General features: G+C 41.4%; 1 protein-coding gene across 3 annotated transcripts in view; it reads left to right on the plus strand.

Moving 5' to 3' along the window:
• Positions 1 to 13,188, plus strand: part of Tab2 (TGF-beta activated kinase 1 (MAP3K7) binding protein 2) — a 56,836-nt gene extending 43,648 nt beyond the window's left edge. For all 3 annotated transcript variants that reach the window (XM_041680115.1, XM_041680116.1, XM_041680117.1), the window contains 4 exons: positions 4,684 to 4,844; positions 5,053 to 5,146; positions 6,149 to 6,229; positions 11,307 to 13,188. In XM_041680115.1, the coding sequence (XP_041536049.1) occupies positions 4,684 to 4,844; positions 5,053 to 5,146; positions 6,149 to 6,229; positions 11,307 to 11,449 (479 nt within the window). In that variant the 3' untranslated portion in view covers positions 11,450 to 13,188. The remainder of the gene's footprint in view (positions 1 to 4,683; positions 4,845 to 5,052; positions 5,147 to 6,148; positions 6,230 to 11,306) is intronic.
• Positions 13,189 to 24,056: the final 10,868 nt, after the last annotated feature.

Below are 24,056 nucleotides of genomic sequence, written 5' to 3' on the forward strand. Positions count from 1 at the left end.
TAGTTGTGATACAAATTAAGTGATTTTTTTTCAAAAGGAAATATAATTCAAATTAGTTATAATTTTTAAGTTGGTACTTAATTTTATGAGTTGCTGTTTAGAAGTCTCCTATAGAACTTTGTTTTGTTATTGTAATAATGTTATTAAATAATCACCTCAATAATTACAAATTGACATCAAACTGCTTATGGTTTGGTTTTTCTATTTGTTTTTTCAAATAAGTCTTCTACCCGTCAGCCCCTCCCACTCTTTACAGGAACCATTTTTTTAATTTGACATCAGTCTTAGAGAATTCCTATAGAATTCTCTACCCGGGGTCATCTAGAGCACTTGCTCATCCAGCACCGTCTACAGCAGCTGCAAGTCCATTCTCCAGCTGCCGCCTGAGGCAGCATATCCCATCCTTGGAGAGCTTGCCTTAGCAACTGGTATCTTAAAGGATATGCAAATCATTAAAAGGTCTGACCAAAATAGAAGATAAAGTAAATATGCCTCCACATCTAACCATTTAACTGTTAAATACAATTTTTATTAACATTTTAGTCTTTCTCCTTAGAGTCACTCATATATATAAATATACATACATATAAGCACATTTTTAGTATATACTATATGCATACGGATATCTGTAAGTACACGGGGGGGATCAGATAATCACATCTAATCACAGATTGATAAATTTGACCTGTCAGGATTACATCTATATTACAGAATATAGCTATATATGTAATGTTTACATGATATTAGGTATTATCACAAATAATCCAGAGCCTCTTTAAAGTATAAGATGTGCTTCTGTGAAAATAATTAACTTTTTTTTTTTTTTGAGACAAGGCCTTTCTCTATGATGCCCAAATAAGCTTTGACTTCATGTTCTCCCTGCCTCACACTCTATAATATGTCCTTACAGATGAGCTGGTGGGCTCTGTTCTGCATCACCCCACCCAAGAACCAGATAGTAAAAAAATCCCATCTCTACCCCATGACAGGAGAAATGCTAGCAGACCAGCCACAGCCCTAGTTTCTGCAGAGAGACATCTGTGGGTAAAGCAGGTCTTAGAGCCATACCTAGTTCAAAGTAAACTGCAGTTCTGCATCCCGCTGTGCTGCACAGTAAATGGGGCCGGTTTCTGCATGGAGCTTCCGAGACCTCTTGTGCTCGTCTGTGCTCCCCGTTTATGAGCAGAGAGCACTTTGACAATGATCACGAGATCTTTCCTCCCCTTTTGTGGAGGGAATAAGTGATTGGGTAAAGAAAATACTTCTTTGTTCTGAGACATACAAACGTATTGTTTGGAATTTTTTTCTTTTTATGAGTGAAGATGAATATCTTGAAGACACTAATATTTCTTACTTCATGAACATGCCTGTTTTTGAAGGGTGCTGAGTCTACTTTCCTAACTTGCAGTAACAGGGCTCACTTAATGTTTTTAAATGCTTTACTTTTACATATTTAGATTTGCCGGTCTTTTTCCCTTCTTGTTTTTGGGGTTTGTATCATAATTAGAAAACCTTTCCATGTTCATTATTTGGAAAAGCAGACAGCAGAGATCTTGTGCTGTGTTTCTCTTTACTTACGATGATGATACTCCTTGAAACCACATTGAACTGGCCTCATGACATCCCATCACTAACTTGAAGACTGCCGCCCTGTCTGCTTCTAAAGGGGAGATCTGTCTGAAGTAAGCTTTAGACAGTTTCTGGACCTAATGCTGTAAATTGTACGCAATTTTAGATACAAAGAATATCAACAAGGTAGTGCCCGGCACTGGCCTCTTCAGTACGGATATAAATGACGTGGATGTCTTAGGTACAGAGATCCGCAGTAGCCTCAGTTTTCTTGTGTCTGTTCTTTGAATTACAGGCCCTACTGCAAGATCTGATTTCAGCTAGCCTTAAAAATGGCAAAATAGATGAAGAGAGGATGCTTTAAAAAGCTGCCATCTTTGAATTTTTGCTATTCAGTCACCAAATAAATGTCTAGTAGTAATACAGCAATATATAAAACAGATACAGTCTCTGCTGCCAACACAATTGAAGTCTAGAATAATTTAGATTTATTTTAAAAGCTGACTTAGACATATGCCTAATTTAGGCACATTAAATCATATAAATTTAAGACTTGAAAAATAAATACCCATTACCTTTTAGTGGCAAAAATTACCTTTTTTTTTTTTTGAAGAATTCTAAAACCTTTATATCCATCAATACTTGGGACATTTTACAATGGATTGTCTTAAAGTGCATTCTCTTCTAATAGTTTTGAGTTATATGTTTCTAGAAGAATTAGGCATTATTTAAAGTGCCTAAAATTATTAAAACTAACACCATCTAGAATTTGAAGTGTCTTTTTACGGTTTCCAATAAAATTAAGAAACATTGGTGTCCACCAGAAGCTGGCAGTTGTTGAGCCAAGGCAGCTTTCTCTGAGATGCGCATACGCCAGAAGCAGTGCTGGTCATTAACTTCTCCCATTTGTGGTTGTCCCAGCAACAGAAAGGGGTTGCATACCTAAATTACTTTTATCCATTAATTTAATTTTGGAAAAAAGAGGGCTTAAATGACGCTTACTGAGTTCTGTAATTCCCCATTTCTATCTGTATACGGTTCCTTCAAAGAGTCCTGGTCTTACTGTCTTGTCTTACCCTATTCTCTCTGTTTCTGTGAACTCACAGGGCCTCTTTGTTTATTCTGTCCCTGCATTGCCTCCGATGTAGTAGCCTCTCTGCTCATTGAAAGAATGGATGAGTGGAATGTTTTGTTATAAACAACATATATCTGAATTATTTAAACTGCTTTGTGGAGTAGAGAGATTGCCCAGAAGTGGTTTTACTACAGACTTGGACTCAGTTACTAGCGCCCACAGAGGCTCACAACCATCTATAACTCCAGTTCCAGATGATCCTCTTCCCTCTCCTGACCTCTGCAGGCACAAGGAATACACATATGTGCAGGCAAAACATATACATAGTAAATAAAAAATATTTTTAAGAATCTTTTTTTGTGTATCTCTGTCCCAACAAATACATTTAAGATTGCATTTATTGTGGTCACTAATAATAGTTTAAATTATTGCCAAATTTTTGTTTTCTATGTTTTTCATGTTCTTCCCTGCCCACTTGGTTTAAACCATATGTTCTTTATTTTTCTTTTTGTTATTTTAATTTAGAAATTGAGTATTTCATTTAGAAATTGCACCTTTGTTCCTTTCATTAGTAATTTCTAAACAGTTAGCATGTTAACATTTAAGAATAGGTTTTCATGTAAATATAAGCATAGCCCTTAAGGAGAAACACAGATGTTCTTGGGTCATTCTTTCCAAGACCCAGGCATACTTCTCAGATTTTGTACTTCCTAAATCTTTTTTATTTTCTAGAATTTTAAACACCTGGCTTCCAGCCATCTCTGCCATCCTCACACACTCACCATAGTTGACCTGCGTGGTTGTTATACTCAGCTCTTGGTAGTTTGTCATCATGTGCCATCCTTTTCTTCATTTTCCTGTTTAAAAAATTATTGCAGCAGCTACCTGTCATTGATAAATTCTCCCAAACTTTGAAAGTGTTTCTACTTCTGTACTCTTGATAATTTAGTTAGGTGAACAAATTGTTCCTTTATCTTCTAGTATTATAATTTTATTTTCTTCAGTTTGGGTACACTTTTAAGCATTGTCCTTCAAATCCTAACTTTCTCCATACTCTATCTTTCCCTGGAATTCAATTTTAAATGTACAGATATACAACACTTAGCAAGTGATTCTGTCTGAAAATTGTGCCATGTAGCTATCCCACTCATGCAATTACCATGGAGTTCCCAGGCCTGAATAGTAATGTTACTGCATCCCTAGCCTCTGGTATAACCTGTACAGCATGTCACTGTACAGCATGGACACTTCAGGCAGTTGTAATACCATGGTAAGTATTTGTGTATTCAAACATTTCTAAACATGTGGGCTTAAGGTATTTTCTTATCTTCTCAGGGTAGCAGCATCCCAAGGTGTCTTTTCAGTCAGCTGTCCTAAACGACAAAGCTCCCATTCACAGGGCTGGCTCCCGTCAGCATACACCTTTTGACAGTTTGATAAGCTTTCCCAGCAGCTCAGCATGTATGCTGCGAGATTTATTGCTTATAGAAATTCTGCTAAAGTAGTTTCACAAAATGTAGTCTGAGAATGAGAAAATAGAGTGTTTATCTAAATGAGTTTTTAATGTGCATTTTGACAAATTTGTTAATATTTGTGATTTTCTTGTTTGTTACATATGTCAAAGTGTATTTTTTTATTCCTTTACATACTCCCTTAGAAAATATCTGTAAAATTGTCGTGTTAGAATATCTCATGCAGTGTGTCACGCAAGTGGAAAGAGACTTGATCTTCCCAAGAGTCAGATGTGAACTATAGAACAGCGAATGGATTAGTTGACTGTGCTAGAACTGTTTAAAAAATACGAGACTACAGACATTGTCTTCAGCGGTGCAGTTTAAGTGTACGGTATTTGCTTAAATGATTAAGACGGTTTCCAGATTAAGATTTTTGAAATTGTAAGTGCTTAACAATACTTTGTTTTAATGTAGCTCTGGGGTTCTTTTAAACTCACACAGAAATGTTTGTTGGATTCCTTTGCCACGTTTGCTCGGGGTCGCTGCTGGAGTGGGCGGGTGCTCATGCTTGTCATCGTGTTGCAGCTCTGCTGGTGCACCAGAAGGCCAGGATGGAACGGCTTCAAAGAGAGCTCGAGATGCAGAAGAAAAAGCTGGATAAACTCAAATCTGAGGTCAATGAAATGGAAAACAATCTAACTCGAAGGCGCCTGAAGAGATCAAATTCCATATCCCAAATACCTTCAGTAAGTCTTGCACAACCGCTATGGCCTCTGCGCTTACACAGGAGAGTAAGCTGGCTGCCGTAGTGTAAAGGCTTGCTCTAGTTTGCTGCAAATGCTCTTAATTCCTACTTGGTTCTCTGTCGTTACCTCCCCTGCCAAACTCCATTCTTTCTTAACTAATGACATGATAATTCAATACAAACCTTTTTTACATGGAATTATTTTTCAGCTCGAAGAAATGCAGCAGCTGAGAAGTTGTAATAGACAACTCCAGATTGACATTGACTGCTTAACCAAAGAAATTGATCTTTTTCAAGCCCGAGGTAAAGTTCAGTGCATACTCAGCTGACATTCATTGAATTGATCTGCTGGCTCTTTTCCTGTCCCTGAGAACAGACTTACCAGTCACGGTCTCAGAGGATTCTCCTTTGAGCCAGATAGTGATGAAGAACAATTGGCTTTTTAGCACCCCCTTCCCCCCAATAAGTATGCAGTTCATTCAAGAAGCCAGATATACTAAGTAACCTTTAGATCTGTAGCCTTCTTGCTTAGCCCTGTGGTAAGGGAAGACAAGGATTGTGTGTCTGGCTGCATGGTCAGCAGTTTGGCTTCTGTGTGTAGAGAGTCTGTTAACAGGATTTATTACTATGGATATATCCATGTAACTTTATTTTACCTTTCAAGAATTGTGTATCCTCATTTCACTGAGACTATCTTTAATTGATAAAATAGAAAGAACATAAAAGTAGAGTTATATCTTCTTAGGACCATGATAGGGCTTTATACTTTTTTGAGCAATTAGTAACCATCAATAATTTCTTATTGTAGTAAAACATACTTATATTTAAGTCAGTTCCATTAAAAAACCTAAATAAAATTTTATCACTGAAATCTAATTCTGAAGTTGGGGAAATAATAGAAATATAGAAATTTAAAAAGAGACAAGGAAACGTAACAAAGAAGTCTTGAGTTACACTTCTGTATATAGTCCAGCATCCATTAAACTAAAAGATGGTGGATTTTGCTTAAACTGATTTTAAAATGTTAATAAGATATCATTTTAACTTGTCACATAGAACCAGGGGTCTGCTTCTAATTCTTTCTTACAAGCATTAATTTCACTTCTTCTCAGTTTACCACTTGCCTCTGTTTATGAGTATTATCTTATACCTATATCTTGAGATATGGTTTTGAAATTAAGAGGGTATAATTTAAAGCATTTCTTCTGTTCATTTTTAGAAAGAAATGCTTGCTTTAAAAAATAAATTTAAGGATTTTTATATATCAAAAGTAATATTGATATATTTACTTTTTATATATTTCAGGACCACATTTTAACCCCAGCGCTATTCATAACTTTTATGACAATATTGGATTTGTAGGTCCTGTGCCACCAAAACCCAAAGGTTAGTGTATCCAATAAGTGTGAAAACTGTTACATTTTGAAAAGCAAAATCTTAGGAAATTTTAATTCTTTTTTCAACCTTCCACTTCAGAAGTGCTTCCAACTTTGGCATTCTGGAGTGGATTTAGGAAGATGTTTGTTTATTTCATTTACATTCTGGTGTTTGGGTTAGGGGATGCAAAAGTGTAATGTATTTAACTTTAAGAGTAATTAATGTTTGAGACCTGCGTAACCACTGTGTACTCCCAAAACAGAAAGTTTGAGTTTAAAACAAAGTATAAAAGTTTATTTTCTTTAAATTTTTAAACAATGATAAGGAAGTCACCTTACAAAATTTCATTTTTCAAAAACATTGTTCTGTATAATTCTGAGTAATATATCCTGAATTCCAGATAAATTTCAAAAAGTATCATATAGTAACATTTTGTAGCATTGACAGTCACAGAATATGTGTGCGCCAAACTAAAACATATTGAAATAAGTCTGTATTTGAGCCAGGCGTTAGAATATGTGTACAAATGGAATTATGTGCATAAATCTGACTGATCAAAGTAAAGTATGTAGGTGTGTGCATTTAGGACACTATGACACTGGTATCATAGTGCATATATCATAGTGCATAGTGGTATCCGTGGTGCATAATTTGCTTTTAGCCCTAAGTTAAATTTAAAAAAATGAAAATAGACATACAGTATTAAGAGAACAGTATTAAGAGAAATTTTGACTCCAAGAACATATAATAGGCAAGGTAGAGTTGGTGAACATGGAATTGAAATTAAGTCTTCAGCCAACTTAAAATAGAAAGATAGAACTGAAGAATATCGATGCAACCACAAAGAAGGGGAAACATACTCTTAACAAGTCTAGATGGTTTAAAAAACAGAGGAAACAAAAGAATCATCAGATAGCAAGGAAGACAGTTGGAAAGGAGAGAGGGGGAGAAGTTGCTAAGTCAGCACACTTTGCAACCAGTGCCTTCCGTGGGAATACTCACCAACTGATGGAGCAAATGGGTGAATTTTAATAAGCAGCATTCAGCAATACGCTGAATCAAGAGACTCATTGTGATAAAGACATAAAAAGTGAAAAGATACAAAAACCTATTTTATAAAGTGGTAATAAGTGGAAATCATGAATGGCTATAATTAATCAGACAGATTTTTTTAATCTAAAGTTGTCTTGAAGGACAAAGAATGATTTTATGTATATGATACACTCAATAAGAAGACACAAGCATTTACAGTACTATCTTACCTTAAAGTGTGTTTTAACAAGCCTAAGGTCAGAATTATTTCAACCATCTTTCAACCTCAGTCTAATGAAACCAGAAAATTCATGGACAATAAGCAATACCCTCTTGACTATCCACTGGGTCTTGAGGAAATGAGCATGAGCTGGAAATATGTAGCTCACTGATGTAAATCTACCTAGCAAGTCTAAGGCCTAAAGTTTGATCCCAGGACCCCACTTTTGACACAGAAGTATCTAATAGAAAACAAAAACCAGACACACCAAAACCTGAGAGGCAACAAAAACCACACAAATGTTCAGTTTATAGAGAGAAAGTCTGCATTAGAAACATAACTCAACCCTAATTACACACCACAGGACCTAGCATAAGAAAGTAGACCCAGGGCTGGAGAGATGGCTCAGCGGTTAAGAACACTGACTGTTCTTCCAGAGGTCCTGAGTTCAATTCCCAGCAACCACATGGTGGCTCACAACCATCTACAATGAGATCTGGTGCCCTCTTCTGGGGTGCAGGTATGCACACAGGCAGAACACTGTATACATAATTAATAAATAAATCTTTAAAAAAAAAAAAGAAAGTAGACCCAAAGTTAATAGAAGGAAAATATAATGAAGGGTAAACATAAATCATTTGAAACAGTAGAAAATGAATTAAAATACTTTAAAAAAGTAAAATTACAAACCCTTAGCTAGACAGATTAAGGAGAGGGAAAATTCAAATAGAAATTGAAAGAGAAGCCATGACAACCTTGAGAATCCTCAAAAAAGGAAAAAAAAAAACTCTTAAGGGACCAATGTCAACAAACTAATAACTTCTAAGAAATAAATTCCAAGAAATTCTATCCAACTGAATCAAGAAATGCAAGCCTGCTGATTGAATCCATAATGAAAATATCTCTTTGAAAGGTGCAAAGACTTAGATAGCTTTTTGAGTGAATTCTGTGAGGTATTCAGAGAATTAGTATGAATTCTTTTCCCCCTGAAAACTGAAAAGGAACACTTGCAAATCTTGATGAGATCAAAACTGGCCAAAGACTCAAGTAATGGGAGGCTCTAGGCTCAGATTCTAGTGAGCACGTGTTTGCGTTCTTACTGTAGTTTTAACATTACCCTAGAAAGACCATCACCAGGGCCAAGTGGCTTTACCCTTGATAAATAAGAACTGCTCGACATAGACAGATTAGATTAGTCAGTGGTATACAAGTAGAAACAAAGAAGAAGCAATGCCATGTCAGTAGGCACTTACAGGGCATTTGATGAAAATTCATCCGTTCCTGATTAAAGCATAAAATACAAGATGCTATAACCCAGAAGGGTTCCTCCTGTGAAACCCGATGACCTGGATTCAGTCACTGGAGCCATATAATAGAGAGAATGTGCTCCTGGGGTTGTCCTCTAAACTCTGTACATGTGCCCTGGCGTGCATGGATTCCCTCACACACGTGCACCCACACAACAAAGGGGGATCTGACCTCAGCACAAGAAAGGCCATTTGTTAAAAACACACAGATCATGTCTTAGTGGGGGAAACTTAAAAGCCTTAGGAGTGCTCACCATCTCTACTTCTTTTAGGAAAATATAAAAATCAGAAAATCAGATTTTTTTCCAAATCAGGAAAGAGGAAACAGAATTCCCCCTAGTTGCAGAAACTGATCATGTGCTTATCTCCAGCTGTAGTTTCTCTTAATTGGTAGCCAGTTACTCACATTCTAAAATACCATGTGGAATATCCCAGAAATAATTTATAACGTTTAGATGGAATTTACTAGAATAGTATTAGAATCTGTTTATAATTTATGTAATTTATAATCTGTTTATTATTTATAACTATGAAATGCTACTCTTTTAATGTGCCTAATTTATAGATTGTTTTATAGGTATTTGTATGTTAAGAAAAATTATAGCATGTATCAGGATCAGTATTAGCCATGGTTTCAAGCATCCACTGTTAAACCTACTTAGTGAATTCACTAATGTTGCAGTATATAAAGTCAGCCTTCAAAAATCAGTTGTTTCTTTCTACAACTATGCAAAAGAAATTCATAGGTATCAAGAAAACAATTCATTTTTATTCACAGTGACAATCAAAAAGATAAAATACTTAAGAGAGGCAGAAGAATTTTATACCAAAATTATAAATACTGAAGAAGGAAATTAGCAGAAAAATTTATGTTCATGGATTGGAAAAATTGTACTATTCACTTATCTAAGATAACCAAGATGATTTACAGATGTATTTTTTTAATGTACATTAGTGTTTTACTTCCATGTATCTGTGTGAGAGTATTGGATCCCCTGGAACTAGAGTTACAGACAGTTGTGAGCCACCATGTAGATGCTGAGAATTGAACCTGGGTCCTGTGAAAGAGTAGCCAGGGCTCGTTAACTGCTGAGCCATTTTCAGCCCCAATCCATAGATTATGTAGTAACTATCAAAATTCTAATGTCATTCTTTGGAAAAATATCCTAAAATTTATACAAAAAAGACTCTAAATTGCCAGAGCAATCTCAAGTGAGGACAAAGCTGAAGATAACATACTCTTATTTCAAAATAGATGACAGAGCTGCAGTAATCAAAACAGTACAGTGCTGGGTAGACAACATGATAGCCAAGCTGGAGGAAGAGAACAGAAACAAGCAAGGTGCATTGGTAGCCGCCTTATCTTTAATAAGGGGCCAGAAACGCGCAGTGGGTGTTTCAGTAAATGAAACTGGCGAATAGTGGGATTGGCCCCCTACCTCACTTCATATACAAACATCAATCAGCTCAAGTGGAGCTGGTAGGATGTTTGAATGGTAAGGATACCAACCCACGATGAGCTGTGTTCAGTCCTCAGGGTCTGCGTGGTAGAAGGAACAAACCAACTCCCACAAGTTGTCCTCTGACCTCTACATGCATGTACTCAACACATGTACATATGCAAAGTGCATACATGTTTAAAACAATTGACTAGATTATAATTTAAGTCTAAGATGAAACATGTTAGATGAAGACCTCATTGTTGAGGGTGGTGACTCGGTTATGGCAGCTAAAGAGCGACATCTTTAAGGATCTTTAAGGAACACAGTGCAAAAGCTCCCTGCTGTTAATAAACCAGATTCAGTGCTCTCCCATACCATGCTTGATTTTAAAAAATAAAACTGGAAAATGTGATGATTTTTTGACACCAGCTTACTTTTTCAGCATTCATTATTGACCTAAGTGTAAACAGTTTAAAAGTAGTTAGACAGTGGTGGCGCACACCTTTATCCAAGCAGAGGCCAGCCTGGGCTACAGAACAAGTTCCAAGACAGACTCCAAAGCTACACAAAGGAACCCTGTCTCGAAGGGGGGTAGTGGGAAGGAGCGGGGAAACTTAACTCTTTAAAAACAAGTTTTATATCACACACTTAAAATCCCAGTACTCAGGAGATTAAAATGGCAGGCGGATTGCTAAAATTTAAGGCCAGCCTGGGTTACGTGGGCTGACGCAGTCTCAAAAAACAGTTAATAAAGATTTGTTTGTTTGTTTTCAGTAAATTTAAGAAAAAATACATTTAATTGAAACTTCCATTCCTAGTAAGAAACAAACATAAACCCTACTGGAATGGGTAGTGAAACTCAAGATCACACTTACAGTCTAAAGTGAGGTTCGGGCGTGGTGGAGAGTGGCTCCCCTTCTGTCACATTGAGTGGCTCTTCTCAGAGGAGAAGCAGCAGACTGAAGGAGGCTGGGAAAACGCGTGTCTGCTGACAGCTGCCTTCCTGCCACCTTAGTCACCAGTAATTTGATAGACTGGGTTTTTCCTACTTCTTTAGCTTTTCTCTTCCTCTTGCCTCCTTACAGATCAAAGGCCCACCATCAAAGCACCAAAGACTCAAGACACCGAGGATGAGGAGGGGGCTCAGTGGAATTGCACTGCCTGTACTTTTTTGAATCACCCAGCCTTAATCCGCTGTGAACAGTGCGAGATGCCTAGGCATTTCTGAGCCAAAGGCCCTGTGTCTCCTCTAAAACCACATCTGAAATTCAAGAAAGTCCTCTGTCATCGGGAAATGTTTCACTGCTACATAGGATTTAGTCCAGTGGAAGGTGTGTGTGACAGGACAGTGGCGTGCCGTGTTCAGTGTCAGTCCACAGAGCTAGTAATACCTCAGTCTAATGTCACGTGAACCATGATCTGAGAGACTGGGCTGCCTGCTGCCTGACCACGCACAGTGTCGCTGTCCCACCATGGACCATCCTCACCCTGTCAATGCCTAAGCATCCCCAGTACTTCCCCTTCATGTCACTACTGATTCTGACAGGAGGAAGGAATAGGATGATAGCTTTTTTGTGTTTTTAAAGTTTTTGGTGAAACACTACATACACGAAGAGAAGGAACAAGGTTTAACTATTTAAAAGCTCTGCTACCGCATAGTGCCAGTGGATGCGGGCAGACTTCACAAATCTGTGGTACTCTTGGCCTTGTCTTTTGTCTTCCCTGAAGACGTCTCTGTGAAGCCAGCATCTAGGGTCTAATGATGAGAAGGAAAGCAGTATGCATTGTCTGTACAAATCCGCAGTGATTTGTACTCCCCACAGCCTTCCCTACTGTACAGATCTCTCACGTCTGCTTTAAGTGACTTCTTCATTATTTTCTTATATTTCTATATGTATAGTGTAATAGACTTCTGTTACTAATGTTCTTTTCCCTTTTAGTAGGCAACATCATGTTCCTTTCTAAGCCGTACTGAGAAAAGCAATGCCGTAAGATAAAAAAGCATTAATGAAATGAAACTGTGCACAAATAACGTCCCTCTCCTGCTCCTGTCCTTTGTCCCGTTGTGTGCCGATGCTCTGAGGAGACATGCAGGCGCTGCATGTGAGTTGCAGGAACGCTGCAGACATGTCAGTAGGTCATGCTGTACACTGACTTCAGCAGTGGGTGACCAACGTGTCGTTTTGTCTTCTACAGCAGCTTAAAGCAAAAAGTATTTAAGCCCACTTACATCTTGCCCCATGTATGGTGTCCCAGAGAACTTCATGGAAGTTCTCACTGGGAACATTCAGTTTCAGAAGCAGCCACAGCAGCAGTACCAACAGCCTTTTTTCTTGTTGGAAAGAAGTGTAGTTGCTGTACTGTTGGGACAGTCCATTTCTAAACCTGACTTGGTGACATTCATGTGTATTTATAAAACATAGTCATCTTTAGGACAACTGAAGAAAAGCTGGAAAAAAGAAAGAAAACAAGCAGACTTGAACACTGAAACAACCTCAGACATCTCTTTATTTTGATGATATATTTTTGTAAGGAAAATAAATATTCATATGATCAGGAATGTATATAACTAAATGAAATCAAGAAAAAGAAACAGTATGCGTTTAAAAAGAATTATGAAATTGTCTATCAGTGCTTAGAGTGGGGCTAAGGGAGTGCTGAAATCTAGCAAAGACAGGAAATACTGTGGGTTGCCCCACTGCAGATGTTCACAAGTGGCTATGTTTAAATAAACAGGATTATTACAGGTGAGCCTGGTGAAGGCCAGAGCCTTGGCCTCCAGGCTTTGCATCATGAGTATGGAAAGAAATATGGCAATCATCGGTCACTAGACAACAGACCCCAAACCTCGTATGTTTGATGCATTTTGTTTTAAAAGTAGGCCTTGTTTTTCAGCTTCCTCTGCAGTTCTATGTGAAGATTGGTAAATCAGTTTTTACTTGTTTTATTAATAAAATGTAATTTGGATATCTTGAGTTGATGGTTTTGTGATTTAGCTGGGTAAACTATCTTTGTAACAGATAAGTTATTTATAAAAATTAAAAAACTTATATTCTAATGTGGATTTTGTGACTTGTTTTTGATGTTTGTGGGACAGTTTGTGCCCAGCATGTTGCATACCTAACTGGAGTCTGGAGAGTGCAGCACCGCATTCTCTCGAGTCTTCTCAGAAGCTTCCAGCTTCCCTCTGGTCATGGATTTTTTTAATTTTATTTTATTGTCAGTTTCTTTTGGGTGTCTTGATTGCTTGGCTGGCTAGTTTGTTTTTGCAGGCAGGGTCTCACTACATAGACCAGACTAGCATCAAATTTGCAGTCCGTCTGCCTCATCCTCCCGAGTCCCATTATTCTAAGCTTGCACCATTTCTGGCTTCAGGCTGCTTTCTAACTGATGAAAGCAACCAGATTATAACTGAGGGAGAAAGCGGATAGTGGCTTCTTTTTATGGTATATATTTTTCTCTGTTCCCCTCCCCTCTCCCATGGTCCCCATTTCATGTTACATTTTAACTGTTCATTTCATTTATATTTTTTAAAATTGTACCCCATTGTACAAAACAAATGTGACTTCTTGGATCCTTTGGCCAATTTATGTTTACTAAGCCTATGGTGCATTGGTGCTGAGTGTGCGGTGGTGCTTCTCCTCAAGAAAACTCATCGTCACACTTTTCAGAAGTTAGGACTCATCTTTTCTGAGCTTGAAAAGTAAAACCGTGTTTCCTGGTGTCTTTGACATGGTCTATGCACTAAGGCCCTCCAGTGAGTCTTTGAGACCTGGTGGGAGAGAAATATTCTTTGCCAAAAAATAGGAGGCCTGAACACAAGACAGTGGTCTGGACACCAACTGTTGAAATGGAACCGCACACTTGAGAGCCTTCCAAAGGATGTGCTACATCCTTAGACACTAACACACTGTATTCCCTGATGGGGTGGGGACTTCATAGAAACTGAACATGGGGACATTCACTGAAACTTAGCCAGGGCTAGAGAGATGGCTCAGCTGGTAGCTCTCAGTACCCAGAGTCACATGGTGGGGAAGAGACAAGCAACTCCCACAAGTTCTCTACCTGCTGTGTGTGTATGGTGTGCAAGCACACAAATGTACACACATAAAACATCAGTCGGCATCTGTTACTATATATATACATAGACCCAGGCTGTGGGTTTCGTGAAGAAAATGATTTTCTTAAGTTACCATTTCTACGTTTTAGGCGTTTTGTACAAGGTTTTGCTTGCCTAGGCTAGCCCTCCAGGTGCAGTGATTCCGGGTTTCTATGTCACCATACCCGGCCATTTACTTTCTTGGTGTGGGTGTGTACATGTGAGTAGTGCCCTCAGAGGCCCGGGTTAGTAGGTCCCCCAATGTGAGCTCCCTGATATGAGTGTTGGGAATCAAACTTGGTCCTCTGCAAGAGCAGTATATTCTTACCTGTTGAGCCTGCTCTATGGCCCCTCTTTTTAAAAAATAATAATAATAATAATCAAACAGCAAATATATTGTATAAAATTAATTTTGTATTGGAAAGTTGAAATCATAAAATTGTACTAGCATAGTCCAAAACTGTTTTAGCTACTGTAAATGATAAAACCTTTACAAACACCAAAATTAACTGACATTTTGTGAGTTTCCTCTTCCTCAACTTAATGCTAGTGGGAAATTTTAGTAATGGAAGACTCAGAGGTGAAGAATGTTCAGTCCATGGCCTTGAAAGTGGCCGACTTAGCCTTGAAAAATAAGTATTTATACCAGAGACCATTGCCAGAATTAATGTCTGCTCACCATTTGCATAACTCCCCGATACATTAGAAAACATACTCCTTTACAGGTGAACATACTTGGGGCTCCAGTTTATGGTTTATTTATTGTGTGTGTCTAGTTTACTACTTTCCTATTGCTGTGATAAAACACCATGACCAAAAGCTACTTAAGAAAGGAGTTTCTTTGACTTACACTCCAGAGGAATGAATCTAGCATGGTGGCAGACACGGGCATCGTGGCAGAAGCATGAAACCGTGAACTGGAGGTGCCAACTCGAAAGCCACCTCTCACCCCACTCCATGACTGACTTCCTCCAACAAGACTTCATCCCCTAAACCTTTCCAAAACCATGCCACTTCCTGGGGACCAGTTCTGCAAGTCCCCAACACTGTAGAGACCCTTCTCATTCAAATTACCACATGTGGTAAGTAGAGGACCCCTTGCTGGAGTTGGTTCTCACATGGTTTCTGAGGTTGGAGCTCCTGGGCCATTTCCCCAGTAGCCCTGACTCTAGCTTTTGTTTTACTTGAAGCTACAATTTTCTGTCCATTTTACTTGAAGATTCAGCAGTACTACTGCATTTTAATTGTTGCTTCCACCTGAAAACCGTTGAGCAGCTAAGAAAACAGCATTTGGGGGCTGGGGAAGTGGCTCAGTGGTGAAGAGCACTGGCTGCTCTTCCAGAAGATTCCCATCACCTAAATGGTAGCTCACAACTGTCTCTAACTCCAGTTCCAGGGGATCTGATGCCTTCACATGCAGGCAAAATATCAATGCACATGGAAAAGCAAACAGCGTTTCTAGCTGGTTAACTTCCATGCCGGAGCCTATTTCAGAAGAATATGGTAGAGGACTCAAAGTCCACCCCAGGGGTGTGCGACTGAGCCAGGGCCTTTTCCTTACTAGGAGCTATAGTGTCTCAAAATCCTAAGTCTTTTCTCATGTATTCATTCAAAGCCTTCATCTCCCCTGGGTAATTAACAGGTGAGATGCTCACTCTGTTCTCAGTTGCTCTAAGGACGTCTCCGTGGAGCTGACTTTCATGGCGACTGAAGTCCCCTGTGTCAAAGTTGTGGTACTTTACAGTGACATGTATGGAGGAGTGCGCATGTGCAGGTGGGCATGCGCGTGGAGGCCAGGGCACCTCTGCCTCCCTAGCGGATTGGGGGCCTCATGGTTCCAGAGAAACCCTGACCAACAACTATTTCCCCCAGCCTGCTTTACAAAGATTTTTGTCAAAGGCTGGTCTAAAGAGCAAGTGTATATTTCTGTTGCTTGTCCTGCTAAGACGTGTGTCTTTTATTATGAAGTATAACAAATTATGTCTCCAGGACAGCAAAAGACCTAAACTAAACCCACTGAGCACTCCAGTGCCTCTGAAGATCTCTTCACCTCCATCCTCTTGTTACACCACCTTCACCCCTTCCTGATCTCTGCTCCAACAGCGTGTTGTCCCCATGGCTCAGTGACTAAGCACTAGGATTTTCTCCATGGGCATTTTCAGAAAGAACTCCCACCCAGGAACCCAGCCGCCATTGGTTAGGCGGGTAATCGGTTCCCTACCCCGCTTCCTGGTCCCTACTCTGCTCCAACATTGAAATGTTACAGAACACAGGGAGAGAACGCCTCACCTGCAGGCTCCTGTCCAGGCCCTTCCTGTGCTCAGGTGTCCACTATGCTCACCTTGGTGGCCCTGCAGAGTCTGTTCCATAGATGCCTCTGACATCTGAACTGGCCTGATCATGTCCCAGAGAGACCTTGCGCATGCCTTCCAGTAGACTCTTGGCCACCCTGTTTGCCCTGTGTCTCTAAGCGGTTTAGCCTAGCAGGGATAAAGGCCAAGATTATTAAGCCCTTGGGCTAGCCAGATGGCTCAGCAGGTAAAAGCACCTGCTGCCAAGCCTGAGGATTTAACCTCAATCCTTGGGACCTGGATTAGGGTTGAAGGAGAGACCAGCCCCCAGATTTTCCTGACATCCACATGTGCACTGCCATGCACGCCCTGTGCATGTGTGCGCACGCACACACGACATAAAATATTTTTAATTTCTAAAGGGCGGTGAGGCCCTTGCACACCGCACTTTCCCTCGCCCCAGTGCTTCCTGCCAACTCGGTCCCTATTGCTGCTCCCTGTTGTTTGCTCTATTGCTCTGGTCTCCTTTTCCATGTGCTCCGACAGAGCACCCATCCCGCCTCCTCACAACTGGAAATGTAGCTCAGCGATGAGTGGTTGCCCACCATGCGGAAGACCCTAGACTTGTTCCCTGGAACCGTGGGGTGGGGGAAGGGACGTAGAGATTGGCAATTATTGATGGTGATGGTTTGGTTTTTTTTTTTTTTTTTTTGCAAACAAGCCTCAGTCTCTTATTTTTTCATTTTTTTAGGGGTGTACCCTTTATTGAAAACTTGAAATATTCTTCAGCTAGAACATCACATTTTCTATCAAGGCTCTCAGCCTACACAGAAAACTGAGTTTTTCTGTTTTTTTTAAATTATTTTTATTGAGCTATACATTTTTCTCGGCTTCTCTTCCTTCCTCCCCTCTCCCTGTCTACCCTCTCCTGTGACCCCCGTGTTTCCAATTTACTCAGGAGATCTTGTCTTTTTCACCTTCCTATGTAGACCCATGTATATCTCTCTTAGGGTCCTCTTTGTTGACTAGTTTCTCAGAAAATTAGGAAACAATGTACCTAAAGATCCAGCAATACCACTGTTGGGATACCCAAAAGATGTTTAACCATACCACAAGGACATGTGCTCAACTATGTTCATAGCAGCATTATTTGTTAATAGTCAGAACCCAGAAACAACCTAAATACCCCTCAACCGAAGAGTAAATAAAGAAAATGTGGTTCATTTACACAATGAAGTACTACAGTATTAACAAAAAAAAAAAGACAACTTGAAATTTGTAGGCAAATAAATGCATCTAGAAAACATCATACTGCATGAGGTAACCCAGACCTATAAAGACAAATATATCTACTCACTCATAAGTAGCTTTTATTTATTTTTTTTTTTCGAGACAGGGTTTCTCTGCGGCTTTGGAGCCTGTCCTGGAACTAGCTCTTGTAGACCAGGCTGGTCTCGAACTCACAGAGATCCGCCTGCCTCTGCCTCCCGAGTGCTGGGATTAAAGGCGTGCGCCACCATCGCCCGGCTATAAGTAGCTTTTAGACATAAAGAAAAACCAGCCTACAATTCACAATCCCATATAGTGATGATTATCCAAGCCAAGTAATGCTTCTGACGTCTGTCCAGCCTCACCAGTGAGTGCAGCCTTTTGGAACTTTATGGGTTTTCCCATAGTAGCAATTTTATAAAAGATAGTTTCCCAGGCTAGACCACTAATGGAATGCTGAAATAAAACAAGCACTACTGGGGTGGCTAAATGTAACAATGCCGTTAACGAATAGTGTGTTGTCTTGTACTGGTGGGGGATGGAGAAGTGGGTATTCTAAAACACTCAAAAATTGGCATTTGAAATCAAGGTCCCTGATTTTCGTTACATCTAATTTTTATGTCAAAGCTGAAATTTTGCTTTTTTTGTGGATATGCTTTTGAGTGGTTTCTTAAATTTTGGATATGATTAGGTATGTGTGTGTGTGAGAGAGAGATCAGAGAGGGATGTGAGAGAATATATTTTTCCAAAGAAAACTGGTCAAGGAAAGAGGAAAGAAAAAGAAACGAATGCCTGCCTTCCTGTGCCCCAGGGAAAGCAGAAAGACAGGTTTCAGACAAGAGCAGCAACCACGCATGTATTTGTAAGTTGAGTCCATGTAACCAAGACTCAATGTAATAAGTGACATGAAACAGGCCTACGTCTCATTATAGGAGTTGGCTTGAAGTCTTAATTACTACCTTTGTGGTTTTAATAAGTCTTTCCCATGGCCTTGTGCGAAACTGCCAAAGTCATCTGAGAACAGAGCAGCGCCTATGCGTTAGACACTTGCTCGTCCAGACAGACAAACTTTCCTGAGCTAGTGAGAGGCATGCCTGGCTTCACCACAGCAAAGAGTGAGTAAGTTCTGAGATGGACCCAAAAGACCCCGAATGTGAGCTACTGAGTTTCTGATGGCCAGAACGTGGCCATTTTTAAGGCTTCCCTCGTATTAGACACTGCTGGCTTCTCTCTCCACCCCGAGTCATTAATACACTTGCAGGCGTGTGTGCCGGCTTCCTGTTTGGGTTCCGAAAACCCAGCTGCATTTCTCTAGCACGGAAACCACAACTCCTAGAATTAGACATGGGTAAAGCTTCAGTGGTCCTAGCTTCCCCCATTCCGTGAGTGGGATGTTCTGTATGCAATGGCTCATTGGCTGTGCTCTGGGTTCTCATAGGCAGGGTACTGAGAGTCCAAGAAAAAAAATCCCTTTCGTTCTTGAAGGTAATTTTGTGGTAGCCTTTGCCCTCTGTCTTCTCTAGACAAAGGAACTGTGTCTTCTCTAACACAATCTCTGCATTTCTGCAGGCCCAGCTGCCACTGTCATGGTGTATAAATTACCAGTCAGCGAGGGATTTGGGGTGTCCTGGTTCGCTAGGGAAACAGGCTACTACTTTCTGGACCTGTCACTGTGTGCCTCTGAATCCATGCTAGGATACACTGGAGCGGTTTCCCACCAAGGGGTCATCAAATAGTGTTCTGCCTGGCTTCCACTGGGGTACTGTGAGCCCAGCTGACTTCCAGTTATCCTGTCCAGTGGTTTTCTTTTCCTGGTTCATATTCTCTCTCTCTCTCTCTCTCTCTCTCTCTCTCTCTCTCTCTCTCTCTCTCTCTCTGTGTGTGTGTCTCTCTCTCTGTTTCTGTCTCTGTCTCCCATCTGTCTCTCTCTGTCTCTCTCTGTTTCTCTGTCTCTCTGTGTGTCTGTCTGTCTATCTATCTATCTATCTATCTGAGAATTTACCTCAAGGCTATTTAATCATGTGCCTAATGTTTTCAGCTCAACTTTGTTCTTCTTGCTGTGGCTGTTCCACCCTGCAGAGGATCTCGTCAACATGCTAGAGCATGTATGTCCTCCCTGCATCAGTTCCTGAACAGAGTGGCAGTGCTTCCTTCCCATGTCATGCGCAGTGAGCGACACTCTTGAGACTGATGCCCAATAGCTCTGCCTCTGAGTTCACTGTGGGGCCGCTCACCTTTCACACATGTCCATCCTGGGCCTGCAGGCTGCATGAGCCCCGGGATAACTATCAATGCCACCCAGCACAAATTGTAAAGTTACTCAAAGCATAGAGTGGTTGTTTTGTAACTCAATTTTGAAGTAAGTTCTCCAGCGTGACCTTTGTAGATGACTTCGGGTCTAGAGGCTTCACTTACTAAGTGGCTACAATCTTGTTTGCCTAGCTTGGTAGTGAAAATGCCAAACAGAGGTGACCCTCCCTGCATCGCACAAACCCCTCTCTCCCCCAAAGGCAATCACACTGGCCTAAGCAGGTCACAGCAGATGAGCTCAGCCTGACTGGAACGGTGTCCCCTGCTGTCTTAGTTAGGGCTGCTATTGCTGTGAAGAGACACCGTGACCGCAACAACTCTTATAAAGGGAAACTTCCAAGTGGGGCTGGCTCGCAGGTCCACAGGTTTAGTCCATTACCAGGGGGAGAGGCATGGCAGGGAGCAAGGCCGCACACAGGCAGACACAGTGCTGGGGAAGAAGCTGAGAGTTCTACATATGGATCAGCAGACAGCAGGAAACAAATGTCATACGAGACCTGGTTTGAGCATGTGAGACCTCAAAGCCTGCCCCCAGTGACACACTTATTCCAACAAAGCCACACCTACTCCAACAAGGCCACGCCTCCTAATAGTGCCACTCCCTGTGAACCTATGGGGGCCATTTTCCTTCAGTCCACCACAGGTACTGATGCATACGCCTCACAAGTATCAGCTCATGCAGTCCTCAGAACTCACAGTAGACAGAGTTGAAGGAAAGAAAGGCTACAGACACACAACAGGCCCACAGTCACACAACTTAGAGGATTCAAAATCAGGAGGCTTCTTACAGTCAAGCTTTCAACTGCTGTCCCCTGGCTACAGTGAATGAGAGGGCACAGCCCAAGAGAGATCAGCTCGACACAGATGTTAGCAACTCATAGTTCGAAGCTAGTGTTGAATCAAATGTCATCAAGAGGTGGGCAGGAGCCAGGCGGTGGTGGCACACACCTTTAATCCCAGCACTTGGGAGGCAGAGGCAGGCGGATCTCTGTGAGTTCGAGGCCAGCCTGGTCTACAAGAGCTAGTTCCAGGACAGGTTCCAAAACTACAGAGAAACCCTGTCTCAAAAACCAAAATAAATAAATAAATAAAAGGAAGAAGGAAGAAGAGGATGAAGACAAAGAAGATAAAAAGGAAGAAGGAGGAGGAGAAGGAAAAGGAGAAAGGGACATGGAGAGGGTGGCTCAGAATCGTACAAGTCACCAAACAGAGACCCCATAAGAATCAGCAAATACAAAATAAGGCCCCATCACAGAGGCAACTAGAGAGCACAGCCATCCTCCTGCCTGAGTACAGCCATGATCTTTCCTGATGCTAGCATGTCTTCCTTTACCAGTGTTAATAGTATATAATAGTATATAAGCCAGGCCCTTCCCTGTTTCCCTGCTTGTCTGTCCTAGCTGTATGATGGCTCTGAAGTTCTCTGCAGGAATACTGCAGTGGGCAGCCAGACCCCTGCTCTCCTGGTTTCTCAGGCTTCTACTCCTCCAGGCTCTCTCTTTTGCATGGGGCACAGAGCCCCATTGCTCTGTTATGCTCAGAGTCCCACATAGCCAGCCTTGGTGATCTCCTAAGGGATGCCAACATCCGTGATGTTGGGGGCCAGGCATCAGGCATCCTCAAAACTTGAATTTTGTGGTATGAGCATTTTCTTCACGAAGCCATTCCTCACCTTTGGTTGTTCTGTTTCCAAGGGCCTTCCATTAAAACACAAAAATCTGGCAATTCTGCAGCTAAAATGCCACCAGCTACACTCACTAAATAGTAGCATGAAGCCTGTCTATCAGGTCCCCAACCATGATCAGATGGTTACTAGATGTTACTAGATGTCACTAGACTTAAACCCTCACTTAGAATCTCCATTGCAGATTTATTCAGAGTTACCATCTCTGGAGGGTGGGGTCCAGGGTTGTGACACTAAACACATAGCCACTTCCTGAGTTTACCCCTCTTGGCCCAGGGTTGATCTTATGCCACCTGTCTCATGAGATTCCTCCTCTCTGAATTGCCAGATGTGAAAATGGCGCTGTAATACAGCCATGCTGGGGGATGCCTGTAATCCCAGCACTGGAGATACAGAGGCTAGAAGATCAAGAGTTCAAAGTCAGCCTTGGCTACTTAAGGAGTTTAGGGCCACTCTAGATTACATGTGGCCCTGTCTCTGAAAAGAAGCCTAATATCTTCATCTCGGTTCTCTCTTTAGTAGCATATGTTCAAATTCGGAGAACAAATGGAATTCTAAGTGTGTGTCCTTTAAAAAACAAAAGATAAAACCAGAAATGTTGGGACCATTTGGAGTCCTGGCCTCCAGCTGCTCTTCCCTGCTAGAGATCTTTACTTTCCTTCTGATTTGAGTTACTGAAAGCTGTGTCAAAGTTGTTTACCAGCTCTGCTGCATGAGTGCATGTTGCCTTGGCCTTGAGGATCAGAGGATAGGGTTTTCACCTGTTGGCCCACCTGACTGTTGGGTATATAAGCCTCCAGGGTGCTACTGAATAAGGGGCTTCTTACCAGTGACTAGGGGTCCGTGTCTCTGTCTGTGGGTCTGTGTGTGTTTCAATCTCCAGCCCCTTACCCGAAGCTCACTGACTGTATGGTAGCGCATAGAGCGCAGACAGGCGTTGTGCGCTGCACAGAAACACTTCCATAATTTTCTGGTTTCTATTTTTTGTGCTATGGAGAGACCCTTGTGCTCATAGCTAAATGCTCACATATTCTGTCTTCGTCACCTTGGCACTGGTTTAAGCAGGATGCTCCTGCAGTTGCTGCTGCTGCTCCTGCAGTTGCTGCTGCTGCTCCTGCAGTTGCTGCTGCTGCTTCTGTAGTTGAGGTGGGCTGGGAAGAGGCATAAGCAAGTCCAAAGTTGGGGGTGTCTCAGTACCCTGAGGGCTGGAAGCTTTACCCCGGTTCTTGCATTGGCGCCTCTTTCTTTGTGGTCTGCTCACCAGATCCTGTTCACCTTCTTCCTTGTGTGTAAGTTGAATGGATTCCTACAGCTGACACCGCTTCTTGCTTCTCCCTCTTCCACGCTGACTGAATGCCCTCTAACAGGGGAGGAGGAGAAGAAGGCACCTCAAGAACACAATCCCCTTCCACAGTAAACCCAGTGACGGGGAGGGGATGGTGCCTGGGTTTTTCCTCCAGACTCTTAAGCCCTTGCTACACACACACACACACACACACACACACACACACACACTCGATACTGTCTTCAGTCAGTGGCTTGATATGTGGCCTGGGCCCCGAACTGCTGACTAAACAGAACTGAAGTCAAGGGGGGGGGGGTACAAATACAGACAGCATAATTACAAGGGAACATTTTATGTTGAAAACATCGTTCAGCCAGAAAAACTCAAAGAAAAAAAGCTTGAGCAAGCTCTTCTCCGTCTAGCCTCCAGAAACATTGTCTTACGGGGTCGACCTTGCCATGGTCCAAAAGAAACCATCAGAGCAGAGGATTTCCACACTGGTCCACCCCAAAAGACAATATCCGCTGAGTCTAGGAGATCCCCGGAGAGAGGACTGTGGCTCCCCTGTGCATTCCAGGGAGGGAAGTGATCAGAGTCTATTCTCTCCTTCTGCTTTCAAGATGCATCCTTATCACCTCCGCTCATCTCCCACTCCCCTTTCCTTGGAACTCTCCTGCTCCTCTCATAGCCCCCTTCCCAACATATAAATGCATGGGTCCTACATACATGGGTGCTGGGAACCAACTTGCGTCCCCTGAAGAGCATCAAGCACTCTTGTTGGTGTTGTTGTTTTGTTAGTGGATGGGTGTTTGCCTGCAGGTTTATGCACCAGTAGTGGCCTGGTGCCTGCAGAGGTGAGAAGAGGCCATCAAATCCCCCTGGAACTGGAGTTAGAGA

Source organism: Microtus oregoni, unplaced genomic scaffold (assembly GCF_018167655.1).
Source record: "Microtus oregoni isolate MIOR12 unplaced genomic scaffold, Mior012 000033F_ref0000390, whole genome shotgun sequence".
In the NCBI taxonomy this organism is placed as follows: Eukaryota; Metazoa; Chordata; class Mammalia; order Rodentia; family Cricetidae; genus Microtus; species Microtus oregoni.